Source organism: Salvelinus alpinus, chromosome 27 (assembly GCF_045679555.1).
Source record: "Salvelinus alpinus chromosome 27, SLU_Salpinus.1, whole genome shotgun sequence".
Classification (NCBI taxonomy): Eukaryota; Metazoa; Chordata; class Actinopteri; order Salmoniformes; family Salmonidae; genus Salvelinus; species Salvelinus alpinus.
Genome location: NC_092112.1, coordinates 18,694,710 through 18,710,925, shown reverse-complemented (window position 1 = coordinate 18,710,925; position 16,216 = coordinate 18,694,710). Strand labels below are relative to the sequence as shown.

Genomic DNA, 16,216 nt, shown 5'->3' with positions numbered 1-16,216 from the left:
TTCAGATAGTCTTGATGGCTGATGTACAGTACATGACGTCTGGGACGGATATTGCTGAGACGAAGGACGATTTCAATATGGCAACGTTTTGAGGAGCATGTCGCACATCCAATGAATAATTCACCCGAGCATTACATTTTTACCTCGTTTTTATAAGTGGCCTACGTTCTCTCCAAGGGAAGACGAGAGGCGCTCTCATAACTGTCAGCTGATGAATTCTTAAACTAAAGAACGACTCCCACCACTTCGTATTACATTATTCAAGTGTCATTGTTCGCCTGGGACGGAGCTGGAGGAGCCACTCGACGTCCCCTCAAGTACCACTGAGGCGGTTTGATTTTTCAAACACGGTGATGACACGCGGTGCAGCTAAGCTAATAAACCCCAAAGCCTCAACAGCAACAGCCTTTGGAAAAGTTAGGGCATTCTGACGTTATTAGCATTACCCACGAATCCCTGTGGGATTAGCCGTAAGAGACCAGGGAAAGTTATGCTGTCACTTGTTGGACATCTAATTCTGCTCCTGGGCATAAATGCCTGATGGATCTAACTGGTATATTTCGGCCTTAGTCAATATGCGTCCCAAATGGCACCCTATTCCATAGGGCCCTGGTCAAAAGTAGTGCACTACACACAATATGGGCATGGTAAACACATTTAAATCCAGGTGTAAATGCATGATGTGTTCGGAATTCCATTATCAGAACTCCATGATCAGAATACAAACAATGCATTAACTGTCAAGTGTAGATACAGCCATTGAGCCATTATGTCAAAACAACTATCTCAAACACAGAGGCCTCCAGTGAACTACACCGGGCATACTTTCCGTGACTCAAGGACATTAAAAAACACATCTACTTGATAGAAAGGCAGCCCAATTCTGAAATTTGTTTCACTAATTGGATTTTTGACCAATCAGATCAGCTCTGAAGAAAATCTGACGTGAAAAGATCTGATAAGAAATCATATGGTAAGTAAAGATCGCAATTAATGGTGTAAATACTGCAATTTTATTTTATTTTTCTAAATCGTGCAACCCTATCAAATAAAAAACTCTTAAGTATGCCTTGACCCCTGAGGGAAAGAGAGGGAGAGAAGCAGAGAGAGAACACATGGTAGATTCATACTGTATATTAATACAGTATATACTGTAGGGAATAGGGTGCCATTTGGGGCATAGCCATTGAACCCAGATAGCAATTTAATTGTACTTATAGACCTTACCCATCACCATCAAATTGACAATATAGGCCTTTTCAAGAGCAAAATGTGAGAGAAGATTCTAAGAACAAGGGAGAATGTGCAACGGAGACAATAAGTGCTGAATGTGAGGGTCACAGATAAGGTCATATTCTAATGGCCAGCTGGGTTGAGGACAGCTGTAGGCTCTCTGCTGAGACACACTGCTGCGGCAAAACTAGTTCACTGAGCATAGGACACTGCACATCACTCACTCACAGTAAATAAACACACACGGAAAGAAAGATAAACACGCAGCACTAGAAACAGTAAGTCCCAGACATGTTGTAAATCCTGAGTGTCACACAAGGGAGAGGTCAGAGGTCGCGTGTTCCTGCCCCAGTGCTGGCAATGTGATCACCATCATGACATCATGAGCACTATGTTTCTCAGAGGGACAGTGGAACACCCTAACCCCAAATGCTGTAAAAACATACAATGTACAATGTTGTGGAAAACGTGTTGGAAATAAATAAATATGCCGTCGTGAGAAAAATTGCTGTAAAAATAGGTGCTGTCCATTGTCATAGTCAAGCCTCAGCCATTATGGCTCTAGTAATGACAGTTACAACACTACCACCTTGTGGGTGTAGATGGAAGTTAACACTGTGTATTTGAACGGCTTCCACGTGAATACAGTAAATAGGCCTAGCCCTGGAGACCGTGATGCATTTCCTAGACATAATTAACGAAGACTCAACTCACTATATTTGCTTTGCATATGGCTACACTGTAAGAGAAGATGGTTTCATGGCCTAGATTCGTTCATGGTGGTAAAAAACGTTGAATGTTTTGGTAGCTACCTTTATTGAGGGGTAGTACATATGACTGTCATTCACTGAATAGGTGGTGAAGTGAGGCCTCATCTCACTTTAGAATTTACAACGTATACCTCGATGGTATGGCCATTAACTATGATGAGATAGAACTATGATGAGATAGTAGTAGCCAGTGCTTCATTTGAGCCGGATCCTGGCACCTCCTCCGTTTTGGACTGTTTTGTTCCGAACCTATTTGGCCGGATCCAGTAACTCTCGTGGCATGAAAAATAATGTTTTTGCAATGTAACAATTCTAATAAAATCGATCAAAGTTCATTCGAGTTGCCCATTCATTACTTATCCTGACTCCACAATAAAAATGTAATGTGACAAAGTAGATTTTCAGCCAGGGGCTAATATTCTCAGAGTTGTTTTGGGTTCGGTCGGTTTTATGGTTCACGCAACATTGTAACGTCTGTTTGAAACCAACGCTTGGCCGTGACTGTGGAGAAGAGCGCCAGTATCTCTCACATAACTAGAATGACATTCACTTTTTATAATCTCTCTCCCTCTTTGCTCTGATATACATGAGCCTGCAACTCTCATCTCTCCAGTGTTGCACTTCATCATTTATTTCCATATGGAATCATACCCACACGAAGGGTTCTGAAGGAACTGCAGCACCCCTGATAAATTGAAATACATTTGTCAAAGCTATAGAATGACTACTGTCTCTTCAGAAATAAATGAAATCATTCAGAATAGCCTACTACACCATGAAAAGGCCTACAATTTATCCACAGAGGATCAAAAGCTTCTTTTTTTAAATAAATAGCCTAGCTGTGGAATGTAGCACAATAACAAAGAATAACCTACAGTCGGCAAATACGTCAAGGAAAAAAACAGCACACAGGTCTTTTGCAATATTTAAAATACAATCGAGGGAAAACAAAGTTTGGAAAGAAAATGGCTCCTGCTGAAAAAAGAACACTCTATGCTGTAAGCTACCAACATATTTGATCAACTTCCCAATATTGTTTTCAGTGGTGACCTGTCATTCAGGGCAGGTGGGGCCCACCTGTGTTGAGCCCCACCTGTTTAGCCAAATATATTTATATTTACAGTACCAGTCGAACATTTAGACACACCTACTCAAGTTTTTTTCTCACAATTTTCTACATTTTAGAATAATAGTGAAGACATCAAAACTATGAAATAACCTATATGGAATCATGTAGTAACCAAAAAAGTGTTAAACAAATAAAAAATATATATTATATTTGAGATTCTTCAAAGTAGCCACCCTTTCCTTGATGACAGCTTTGCACACTCTTGGCATTCTCTCAACCAGCTTCATGAGTTAGTCACCTGAAATGCATTTGAATATACACGTGTGCCTTATTAAAAGTTAATTTGTGGATTCTTTCCTTCTTAATGCATTTGGGCCAATCAGTTGTGTTGTGACAAGGTAGGGATGGTATACAGAAGATAGCCCTATTTGGTAAACGACCAAGTCCATATTATGGCAAGAACAGCTCAAATAAGTAAAGAGAAACGACAGTCCATCATTATTTTAAAACATGAAGGTCAGTCAATCCGGAAAATTTCAAGAACTTTGAAAGTTTCTTCAAGTGCAGTCGCAAAACCATCAAGTGCTTTGATGAAACTGGCTCTCATGAGGACTGCCACAGGAAAGGAACACCCAGAGTTACCTCTGCTGCAGAGGATAAGTTCATTAGAGTTACCAGCCTCATAAATTGCAGCCAAAATAAATGTTTCACAGAGTTCAAGTAACAGACACATCTCAACATCAACTGTTCAGAGGAGACTACGTGAAAATAGTACAAATTAAGAAAAACACTTGAATGAGTAGGTCTGTCCAAACTTTTGACTGGTACTGTATGCATTTTATGTTGTTGTCACATGTACTTCCTCTCCGGCCTCTAGGTCACCAGGCTGCTCAATATGGTAGACACCTGTCACCATCGTTACGCGCATCAGCGCATAATGACACTCACCTGGACTCCATCACCTCCTTGATTACCTGCCATATATGTCACTCCCTTTGGTTCCTTCCCCAGGCGTCAATGTTTCTGTGTCAGTTTCATGTCTGTGTTTGTTGTTTTGTATTATGTTTTAATTTATTTATTAAATGATTCACTCCCTGAACTTGCTTCCCGATATTACAGTTGTTGCCTGTTTTGCATGTTATTTTGGCATTAATACATGTCACATATCAGTTTGCAAACAATGTTAAAAAAATCTTTGAGTTAATAAAGCCGCATACAAACATAGTCTCTTTTTCTTTCTTGAGTAAGGCAGCTCCAAAATGCAGGTGTTTCAGCCTAGCTCAGTGCTTTCTGTCGGTGGTGGGGCAGCCAGCAGAAAATACAGAGCGTAGGGGTTGGTGATGTTCTCTAGTTGCGCCGTGATTGGCTCAGTGTTCTGTCACTCATGGGGACACTACGTCAGTACAAAATTTACAGGGGAGAGCTCGAAAATTCAAGCCCCTTGGGTGATGCCATAGATTTACATTAGAAGTGCCCATCTAAGAAGGCTCAAGATAATTGGCCACAGATAAAATGTCAAATCACGTTATATCTACTGTAGCTTTGATTGGACTGATCATGTCAACATCATACTGTCAAAATCTTAGCTAGCTAGACAAGCATTCATCATTGTGAATCAAGTCGACAATCTACTGGCAAATTCTTTTCAAACCTTGTCTTATAAAGAGAAATTATAGATGAAATGTATCGGTGCTCATCGGCCATTGGACAAACATTACACAACAAGTTGGAAATCTCGAATTCAACAATGAGTGGTTTGGAAGGAATCAGTGGCTAACTGCAAGCATCGCAAAGCAATCACTAGCCTGCTATTCAGTGGAGTGGGTGTGTGGTCCAAGTCTGGGTTTAAGGGTCTCTTTTCCAAGCTTAAATGGAAAAATATTCACATGCAACACCATGGGCCAGAAAAGGTTGAATACATTGGCCATACTGTCAATCCAGCATGACTTCTTCCACATTCAAGACAACTGGGAACTCGGGAAAAAACTAGCTCCAACTGGGAAAATCCTCATCCAACTCGGAATTCCAAGTCGGGAACTTGGGCCTCTTTCTAGAGCTCCAACCTGAAGATCACTGACGTCGTGATTTGACCTTGTTTTTTTCCGAGTTCCCAGTTTTATTGAAAGCACGATACATCCAGAGAATGCCAGACTTTGATTACAAAATTTGCCCACAAGAAGGATCGCCATGCCACCTTCCTGTTCAAGTGAGCACAGCACAACAAGTTGAGTCCAACAATGTCTTATATGCTGCTACATAAATTATGTAATATGCCTGGGAGATATGTATATCGTAGCTAAGAAAGCAATACTAAGTGTATGTTGTGTAGTAAGCTGTTAGTAGCTCATGTGCCTCACCCTAATAATTGGGTCCCTTTCCCCCATCATAACTTAGCCTACTGTTCTGACTTGCTGGTGCACATGTAGCCTATAGCCTGTTTTAGAGGAATGTCATCATTGAATATTGCAAGAGCTTTCATTGTCTGCTGTTAGAACAGCCCATGTTCTGAATTCTGTCGCTATACTTTTAAAAAGTGCTGAACAAATAGTTATATTGAGTATGTCCGCCTTAGCTCGCTCATTAATGTCTTAATAAAAATTACGGATGACCTCTTATCCAGTCATCGTTCCTTTATGCTATAGTTTGTACATCTCAATTGTCAGTAGAAACCACATTAATTTTCCCTAAGCAAGTCAGCCATATCAGCTATGTTTTTTTTTAAAGGCAGTACATGAGGCTGAATGAACTGTTTCGCTGCCAGACAAGACTCCGCTGATAACCAGGTGTAGTGGTGGTAAGGATTCACTCCATGGTGCTGAAAAGAAAGCTCTGCTGTTGGGACAGCTTTATGTAGGCCCTAACAGTTTGTGGGCACCGTTATAGTGCAATTAATGTATTGTTTAGTGTCGTGTTGTGTAGTGGCTTTGCTAACATGCATAAAAAACTGTTGAGTTTGTCCCACTAAGATTTACATGCTAATATCGCCATTAATTGTTTTACAAGAGAGAGAAAGCAATAGGCTTTGGCACGAGCGCATCTGCCAGCCAGGGAGTGAGCTGCGCATCAGTGTGTGAATCAGTGAAACTGGAAAGCATTTTTAGGACTATAATTTCCTCCTGATTATGTAGCCTACAATATGTCTCCACCTAGGCCTAGGCTATAGATGGATTCAGATTGATCTCAGATTGTCATTTGGTCGTTTTGTGCGGTATTTTAAAAAGATGCTGCCAAAGTCTCCAGTCATATAAAATGACGTAGAATTGCACGAAATGTGTTTATAAAAGGCAAACATTTTCCCGGATAATAGACTACAACAATGTTTTCCCGTGTGCAACTTCTGTAAGTGCTTTTATTCTACTGCTCTATGCCACAACGCAAATGCGATGATATGCATGCAATGCTTTCTGGTACCTCAGAACTCCCCAGGTCAGTCAACTCTCGCGCTCACTTTTTGTTCCGGCACCTCCCAATCTACAAATTAAGCACTGGTAGTAGCCATAGTCTTGAAGGTTAGGAGGTTGACGGTTGCAAGGAAGTTGCAAGCTTCATGATCACCAAAAGGAGGCGGCAGTGATGCATTATCTGAACTTGTAGAATTTTTCCTTGAGCGATGTTGAGTTGTGTAGCCTAAACTGTACACCACCTTCAAACTGACGTTTAGCTGTCTTTATACATGTCTGAGGTAGTCTATTGTAATAATTACAGTGAGTAATTATTGTACATAAAGCGAATGTTGGCTAATTACAAATGTCCTCTCAACATAATTACAAACGTCCAACTCTAGCTCTCCATACCTATTGTGGCGTCTATTTTCGATGTTTCCTCTGCCATGCGTGAGGGTGGTGTGGCAGGACTTGGCCGCGGTAGTCTTGTAATTTACTTTTTAATGGTACTACTCCAATACTATACTTCACCCTGACTCATCTGGCTGCACATGTTGTATAAGGATTAGGCTACAACGCTAACTTCGAGACATCAACACAAAAAGTAGGCGGTTCTTCATTGAGCCCTACAAAATCCAAAGGCAAAAGAGACCAGACTATTTTCTCTCAAGTCTGCAAAACCTTTCTGTTACAAACTCCAGGGAAAAACTTTATGCAGAATGGAAATATCCAAAGCAGATGACCTTTCGACTGAGCAGGCTGCCAATTTACTAGGTTCACCTGGTCGAGACAATCAGATGAGACAGAGTGGACAGGTCCATAAAAAGAGGTCAAAGAACCGCATGGTCATCGTTGCGGTGAGTGGAATTACTGTAACTTTTCGGTCTGGGTAGGCTATGGTAAAACTAGGATCAAGTGTACCTGCGCAGTCTGCACTCTTGGTGATGTTGTATCGCATGATGATACAATGTAACCTAGTCAAACTTTAAAGCCAAATACCAACATCCATAGCCTACATTTCAATTCATTTGTTGGCATGTTATCTTTTGGATGGCACACATTCAATGATTCGTTCATAGGCTATTGCAAGCGTGCAGGTGTTTATGTTATCGAATATGAAAGGCTATTGAATTACATAAAGGAGCAATGACATTGTTTACAAACATTTGAGTAGGCTAACGATCTTATATTTTGGGTTCTGATTGGGTAAGACAGTTAAACTAAGCTGATGAGGTATTTTTACATTGCATTTCTTGTAAAAGTTATTTTACCAGGTAAGTTGACTGAGAACATGTTCTTATTTACAGCAACAACCTAGGGAATCGTTACAGGGGAGAGGGGGTGAATGAGCCAACTGTAAGCTGTAAATTATTAGGTGGCCATGATGGTATAAGGGACAGGACACCAGGGTTAACACCCCTACTCTTACGATAAGTGCCATGGAATCTTAAGTGACACAGAGAGTCAGGACACCCGTTTAACGTCCCATCCAAAAGACGGCACCCTACACAGGGCAATGTCCCATATCACTGCCCTGGGGCATTGGGATACTTTTTTTAGACCAGAGGAAAGAGTGCCTCCTAATGGCAATGATGTTCAATCATTAATGGCGATATAGTAGCGATCCTCCATATATGAGCCACGTTACAATTCTCACCTAGCGGATTAATCCTATTGGCACAATTTGTAGGGTGTTTGCATTTCACACTAGGGACCTGGGTTTACTTCCCTGCCCTGCTGTTTTACTACATTGGTGTCAGAAGTGAGATGGCGGCCATGAGGCCATCAGAAGGCACAACGGGACATGTGAGGGGGCCATGATAGGTCAAAGCACAAGGAGCTGCCTTCCCATTTGGAGGGGCCGTTTAGCGATCCTCACCAATTCCCATCAAGCCAGTTAACCTCTTTGGTGTGACGGGTAGGGTGTTTGCCAGCAACCTGGGTTCACTTCCCTACTTGCCTGTGCCAGCCATTGACTTTGTGGTTGTCTGAACCTGCAATTACTATATCCTTACGTTCAAGAACGTCTCAGTAGCCTACGTGCGCTACTTACAGTGCAATGTCTCAACAATCAGCTTGCGTACACTTGGGCAATATGTCTCGTCAGACATGAGTCAACTCTCTTCAGGATCATTCTGCAAACATCGGTTTAGAGTTGTGAAATATTACAACAGATGGCAATATTAGAGCTTGTTGCCATGCAGACTTGTCTCATAGACTAGACATAACATAGTAAACGTAATGCCGGGACACTCAACTTAGTATGATATGTTACTTTTGGTATGGTTGCATAAGATTACTTAAGGCAAAAACAAAAGGAGGGGTGGTTGGTCTGAGTGGATGGGTAGGTGTATAACATGAACGCCTAGCAACCCAAAGATTGCTTGTTTGAAACTCATCACGGGAACTTTAGCTAATTAACTTTGCAACTACTTACTACTGCTTAGTTACTTTGCAACAACTTAGCATGTTAGCTAACCCTTCCCCTAACCTTAACCCTTTTAGCTAACCCTTTAACCTAATTCTTAACCCCTAGAGCTAGCTAACGTTAGCCACCTAGCTAGCGTTAGCCACAACAAATTGGAATTCATAACATACTGTATCATACATTTTGCAAATTTGTAACGTACGTTTTGCAAATTTTGAACATATTGTACATTTTGCAAATTCGTAACATATCATACGAAAGGGATGATCGACATCCGCAAATGAATACATATCATACGATACCAGTCAAAGGTTTGGTCATTCCAGGGTTTTTCTTTATTTTTACTATTTTCTACGTTGTAGAATAATAGTGAAGACATCACAACTGTGAAATAACACATATGGAGTCATGTAGTAGCCAAAAAAAGTGTTAACAAATCAAAATATATTTTATGTTTGAGATTCTTCAAAGTAGCCACCCTTTGCCTTGATGACAGCTTTGCACACTTGGCATTCTCTCAACCAGCTTCATGCTTTTCTAACAGTCTTGAAGGAGTTTCCACATATGCTGAGCACTTGTTGGCTGCTTTTATTTCACTCTGCGGTCCAACTCATCCCAAACCATCTCAATTGGGTTGAGGTCGTGTGATTGTGGAGGCCCGGTCATCTGATGCAGCACTCATCACTCTCCTTCTTGGTCAAATGGCCCTTACACAGCCTGGAGGTGTGTTGGGTAGGGATGTACGATATATCGGTGAACATATCGACCAATATTAGCTAAAAATGCCAACATCAGTATCGGCCCGATGTCTAGTTTAACGCCGATGTTAAAATACCGATGTCAAAGCTGCCGTGCATACCTATATAACGTAGGTACATGACGTAATGACGGCGTGTAAAATTTTGCACTACACGTGAAACACAGCATCCCTAACCTAGCCAACAATGTCTGGTGTGTGGAGTCGAGCAGTCATATGAAAGAGTAAGAACATTTCAGCAAGACAATTTAAAAGCTAAATCCATTAAAGTCAAGATAATGGAATTCATTGCCCTTGACAATCAACTGTTCTCTGTCGTGGGTGATGTTGGCTTTCGCCGACTGGTCGAGCACCGGTACACACTATCAAGTGCGCTATTTTTCAGATGTTGCCCTACTGGAGTTACACAGTAATAGCGTCACTGCTATTAGCTTCACGACATACATACTATGGAACGCCGTTTAGGTCTTTGCGTGTCGTAATAGCATCACTGCTATTAGCTTCACTACATACATACTATGGAACGCCGTTTAGGTCTTTGCGTGTCGTAATAGCATCACTGCTATTAGCTTCACAACATACATACTATGGAACGCCGTTTGGGTCTTTGCGTGTCAAAAAATATATAGTAGCACTGTCAAAGCTGTACAAAAAAATCTGCAAACACCAGCCATGAACGATGTGTTTACAATACCGCGTTGGTAATAAAGCATAATTTGTTTGACCACAACTTCTGGGGTAGCTAGCGTTAGCTTGGTACCAAGCTAGCACCAATACAACCAGCGTGAAAACAATGACCAGTAGAAACTGAAGTCATTTTCATTATTCTTAGCAATGACTTAGGAATCCTTGTAAGTATTGTTGTTCGCCTATTGAAATTAAACTTCAGTTCATAAAAATAAACTCAGCAAAATAAGAAATGTCCTCTCACTGTCAACTGCGTTTATTTTCAGCAAACTTAACCTCTTGTTAATAGGGGGCGCTGTTTTCACTTTGGGAAAAAATCGTGCCCAAATTAAACGGCCTCGTACTCTGTTCTAGATCATACGATATGCATATTATTATTACTATTGGATAGAAAACACTCTGAAGTTTCTAAAACTGTTTGAATTATATCTGTGAGTAAAACAGAACTAATTTGGCAGCAAACTTCCAAACAGGAAGGGAAAATTCTGAAAATGGGTCTCTGTGTAAGGCCTTGCCTATTAAATTGCCTTATATTTATGGATCTGTATGCACTTCATACGCCTTCCACTAGATGTCAACAGGCAGTAGAATGTTGAATGGGGTGTCTATCTTGATGTGAGACCGAATGAGAGCTTTTGGAGTGACAGGTCCGCCATATTGGCAGTATTTTGCTGCGCACCAGGGAGCACCATATTATTTTCTGCAATGCGTTAGGTAGACAGGACGAAATGCTCCGTCTTGGACGTTATTGGATACATATGAGAAAAACATCATAAAGATGGATTTTCAACTGAGTTTGACCAGTTTATTTGACTTTTATGACTTTTGGAATTTTTCGTTCCATGTGCCAAGAGTTCATGGACATGTGCGCTCCACCATGCTAGCCAAAGTTGCTAATTCGACAGAAGAAATGGACATTCTAAAACAAAACAACGATTTATTGTGGAACTAGGACTCCTTGCACTGCATTCTGATGGAAGATCATCAAAGGTAAGAGAATATTTATGATTTTATTTCGTATTTTTGTGGAATATGTTGGCTCCAACATGGCGGAGAATGGCTGGGCGCTGTCTCAGATTATTGCATGCTGTGCTTTGTACTAAAGTTATTTTTTTAAATCTAACACAGCGGTTGCATTAAGAACAAGTGTATCTTTCATTTGCTGTACAACATGTATTTTTCATAAAAGTTTTATGATGAGTATTTATGTATTTCACGTTGCTCTCTGTAATTATTCTGGCTGTTTTGGTGCTATTTGTGACGATGGCTGCAATGTAAAACTACGATTTATACCTATAAATATGCACATTTTCGAACAAAACATAATTGTATTGTATAACATGATGTTATAAGACTGTCATCTGATGAAGTTGTTCAAAGGTTAGTGATTAATTTTATCTCTATTTGTGGGTTTTGTGAAAGCTATGTTTGCGGTGAAAAAATGGCGTTGTGTGTTTGGCTATTGTGGTGAGCTAACATAAATATATATTGTGTTTTCGCTGTAAAACATTTAAAAAATCAAATGTTGGCTGGATTCACAAGATGTTTCTTTCATTTGCTGTATTGGACTTGTGATTTCATGAAATTATATTATATGATATTTAACATGTGTAAATATTTGTATGGACATAACAAGATTCAACAACTGAAACAAACTGAACAAGTTCCACAGACATGTGACTAACAGAAATTGAATAATGTGTCCCTGAACAAAGGGAGGGTCAAAATCAAAAGTAACAGTCGGTATCTGGTGTGGCCACCAGCTGCACTAAGTACTGCAGTGCATCTCCTCCTCATGGACTGCACCAGATTTGCCAGTTCTTGCTGTGAGATGTTACCCCACTCTTCCACCAAGGCACCTGCAAGTTCCTGGACATTTCTGGGGGGAATGGCCCAAGCCCTCACCCTCCGAGCCAACATGTTCCAGATGTGCTCAATGGGATTGAGATCCGGGCTTTTCGCTGGCCATGGCACAACAGACATTCCTGTCTTGCAGGAAATCACGCACAGAACGAGCAGTATGGCTGGTGGCATTGTCATACTGGAGGGTCATGTCAGGATGAGCTTGCAGGAAGGGTACCACATGAGGGAGGAAGATATCTTCCCTGTAACGCACAGCTTTGAGATTGCCTGCAATGACAACAAGCTCAGTCCGATGATGCTGTGACACACCGCCCCAGACCATGACAGATCCACACTGATCCTCAACACTGGAGCTCCCCAAGGGTGCGTGTTCAGTCCCCTCCTGTACTCCAACACGACTCCAGCACCATCATTAAGTTTGCAGATGACACAACAGTGGTAGGCCTGATCGCCGACAACGACGACACAGCCAATAATAACCTATCCCTCAACGTAACCAAGACTAAGGAGATGATTGTGGACTACAGGAAAAGGAGGTCCGAGCACGCCCCCATTCTCATTGACGGGGCTGTCATGAAGCAGGTTAAGAGCTTCAAATTCCTTGGCGTCCACATCAACAACAAACTAGAATGGTCCAAACACACCAAGACAGTCGTGAAGAGGGCATGACATAGCCTATTCCCCCTCAGGAAACTAAAAGGATTTGGCATAGGTCCTGAGATCCTCAAAAGGTTCTACAGCTGCAACATCGAGAGCATCCAGACTGGTTGCATCACTGCCTGGTACGGCAATTGCTCGGCCTCTGACCGCATTGCACTACAGAGGGTAGTGCATACGGCCCAGTACATCACTGGGGCTAAGCTGCCTGCCATCCAGGACCTCTACACCAGGCGGTGTCAGAGAAAGGCCCTAAAAATTGTCAAAGATCCCAGCCACCCGAGTCATAGACTGTTCTCTCTACTTCTGCATGGCAAGCGGTACCGGAGTGCCAAGTCTAGGACAAAAAGGCTTCTCAACAGTTTTTACCCCCAAGCCATAAGACTTCTGAACAGGTAATCAAATGGCTACCCGGACTATTTGCATTGTGTCCCCCCCCAACCCCTCTTTTTCACACTGCTACTTCTCTCTGTTTATCATATATGCATAGTCACTTTAACTATACATTCATGTACATACTACATCAATTGGGCCGACCAACCAGTGCTCCCGCACATTGGCTACCCGGGCTATCTGCATTGTGTCCCACCACCCGCCAACCCCTCTTTTACACTACTGCTACTCTCTGTTCATCATATATTCATAGTCACTTTAACCATATCTACATGTACATACTACCTCAATCAGCCAGACTAACCGGTGTCTGTATGTAGCCTCGCTACTGTATATAGCCTGTTTTTTACTTTTTTCTTTACTTACCTATTGTCACCTAATAATTGTTTTGCACTACTGGTAAGTAAGCATTTCACTGTAAGGTCTACTACACCTGTTGTATTCGGCGCACGTGACAAATAAACTTTTGATTTGATCCTCCACCTCCAAATCAATCCTGCTCCAGAGTACAGGCCTCGGTTTAATGCTCATTCCTTCGACGACAAAAGCGAATCCGACCATCACCCCTGGTGAGACAAAACCGCGACTCGTCAGTGAAGAGCACTTTTTGCCAGTCCTGTCTGGTCCAGCGATGGTGGGATTGTGCCCATAGGCGACGTTGTTGCCGGTGATGTCTGGGGAGGACCTGCCTTACAACAGGCCTACAAGCCCTCAGTACAGACTCTCTCAGCTTATTTCGGACAGTCTGAGCACTGGTGGGGGGATTGTGCGTTCGCGGTGTAACTCGAGCAGTTGTTGTTGCCATCCTGTACCTGTCCCGCAGGTGTGATGTTCGGATGTAACGGTCCTGTGCAGGTGTTACACGTGGTCTGCCACTGCGAGGACGATCAGCTGTCCGTCCTGTCTCCTTGTAGCGCTGTCTTAGGCGTCTCACAGTACAGACGTTTAAATTTTTTGCCCTGGCCACATCTGCAGTCCTCATGCCTCCTTGCAGCAGGCCTAAGGCACATTCACGCAGATGAGCAGGGTCCCTGGGCCATTTTCTTTTGGTGTTTTTCAGAGTCAGTAGAAAGGCCTCTTTTTAGTATCCTAAGTTTTCATAACTGACCTTAATAGCCTACCGTCTGTAAGCGGTTAGTGTCTTAACGACCGTTCCACAGGTGCATGTTCATTAATTGTTTATGGTTCATTGAACAAGCATGGGAAGCCGTATTTATACCCTTTACAATGAAGATCTGTGAAGTTATTTGGATTTTTACTAATTATCTTTGAAAGACAGGGTCCTGAAAAAGGGATGTTTCTTTTTTTGTTGAGTTTAAATAGCTAGCCACCTACTTAACCCTGTTTCCCAAAGCCAACGTTATAAGCAGCCAGCTAGCTTCATCTGGCTAGTGATGCTAGTGACTGCGTTCATCCACCTCTGGCCTGCTCGCCTCCCTACCTCTGAGGAAGTACAGTTCCCGCTCAGCCCAGTCAAAACTGTTCGCTGCTCTGGCACCCCAATGGTGGAACAAACTCCCTCACGACGCCAGGTCAGCGGAGTCAATCACCACCTTCCGGAGACACCTAAAACCCCACCTCTTTAAGGAATACCTAGGATAGGATAGAGTAATCCTTCTAACCCCCCCCTTAAAAGAGTTAGATGCACTATTGTAAAGTGGTTGTTCCACTGGATATCATAAGGTGAATGCACCAATTTGTAAGTCGCTCTGGATAAGAGCGTCTGCTAAATGACTTAAATGTAAATGTAATGCTCGACCAGACCGGGTTATGTGTTGTGAAGCTAGCCACAAAAAGAATTAGGCACAGTAGTGGAATTTGCGGTTTGCCTTAAAAAAAAAAGTTTGACAGTGACGCAAATGAATACATAGTAGAATTATTCCATACTTTTATTTTGAAGGCTAAACGCAAATTCCACGATTGTGGCTAATCCTTATTGTGGCTAGCTTCACATAGATGGTCCGACCACCATTAAACAAAATAGAACTCTTATAAATGATGGTTATTTTAGATGACACCAAGCTATATAGTTAGCTAGCTAACTGTAGCTACTGAAACAGATTGTCGTTTTGCTATATTTTTGGGAAAGAACATTGTTTGCATCCATAAGCTAGATAGCTTTTTTTAATGACCAACACTGTAGGTGTGCGAGACAACTTTACCTGCATCATAGCATAAGTATCGATGAAGAAATACGAGTGATAGTGTAATCTATGTGTAATAACTACATTAAAAAATGTATGAACGTGTTAAATTATTGTGACGTACAGTCATATTCAGATCCTGATTGGTCAACAAGCTTATGACACGTCAAATAGTGTTATTTGACACACAAGGACCCAAACGGTGTTCCATAGAAATCCTGGTTGAGAATGAAATGACTGAAGAAATGAACAATGAAACAGCGCAGCAAGTAAGTGAAATAAATAGTTTTGGATTATGTTTCACTGGTAATGGGGACATGCGTAAATGCCAACAAAATAATTTTTGGGTCAGTGTGTGTGTAACTTTTTTTTTTTTTTTTTTTTTTAAATAGGCAAGTTAGTTAAGAACAAATTCTTATTTACAATGACGACTTCCCCGGCCAAACCCGGCCAACGCTGGGCCAATTGTGCGGCGCCCTATGGGACTCCCAATCACGGCCGGATGTGATAGAGCCTGGATTCGAACCAGGGACTAGTGACGCCTCTTGCACTGAGATGCAGTGCCTTAGATCGCTGCGTCCTTGTGTGTGTTAACTATTTAACTGTACTAGAATGCTTAAAGGGCTGCAAATTATTTTTTTATATTGGTTATCAGTATCGTTTTTTTTGGCAAGGGAAAATAACGGATATCGGTATCGGCCAAAAATGTAATATCGGCACATCAGTGTTGGGTTATTGTCCTGTTGAAAATCAAATTGTAGTCCCATTAAGTGCAAACCAGATGGGATGACGTATCGCTGCAGAATGGTGTGGTAGCCATGCTGATTAAGTA

The 16,216-nt window shown here is 41.8% G+C and overlaps 1 protein-coding gene across 1 annotated transcript in view; it reads left to right on the top strand.

Moving 5' to 3' along the window:
* The first annotated feature begins 6,950 nt into the window (after positions 1-6,950).
* Positions 6,951-16,216, top strand: part of enpp1 (ectonucleotide pyrophosphatase/phosphodiesterase 1) — a 53,117-nt gene continuing 43,851 nt past the window's right edge. Inside the window, exon 1 of the mRNA XM_071369625.1 lies at positions 6,951-7,312. Within this exon, the coding sequence (XP_071225726.1) occupies positions 7,175-7,312 (138 nt within the window). The 5' untranslated portion in view covers positions 6,951-7,174. The remainder of the gene's footprint in view (positions 7,313-16,216) is intronic.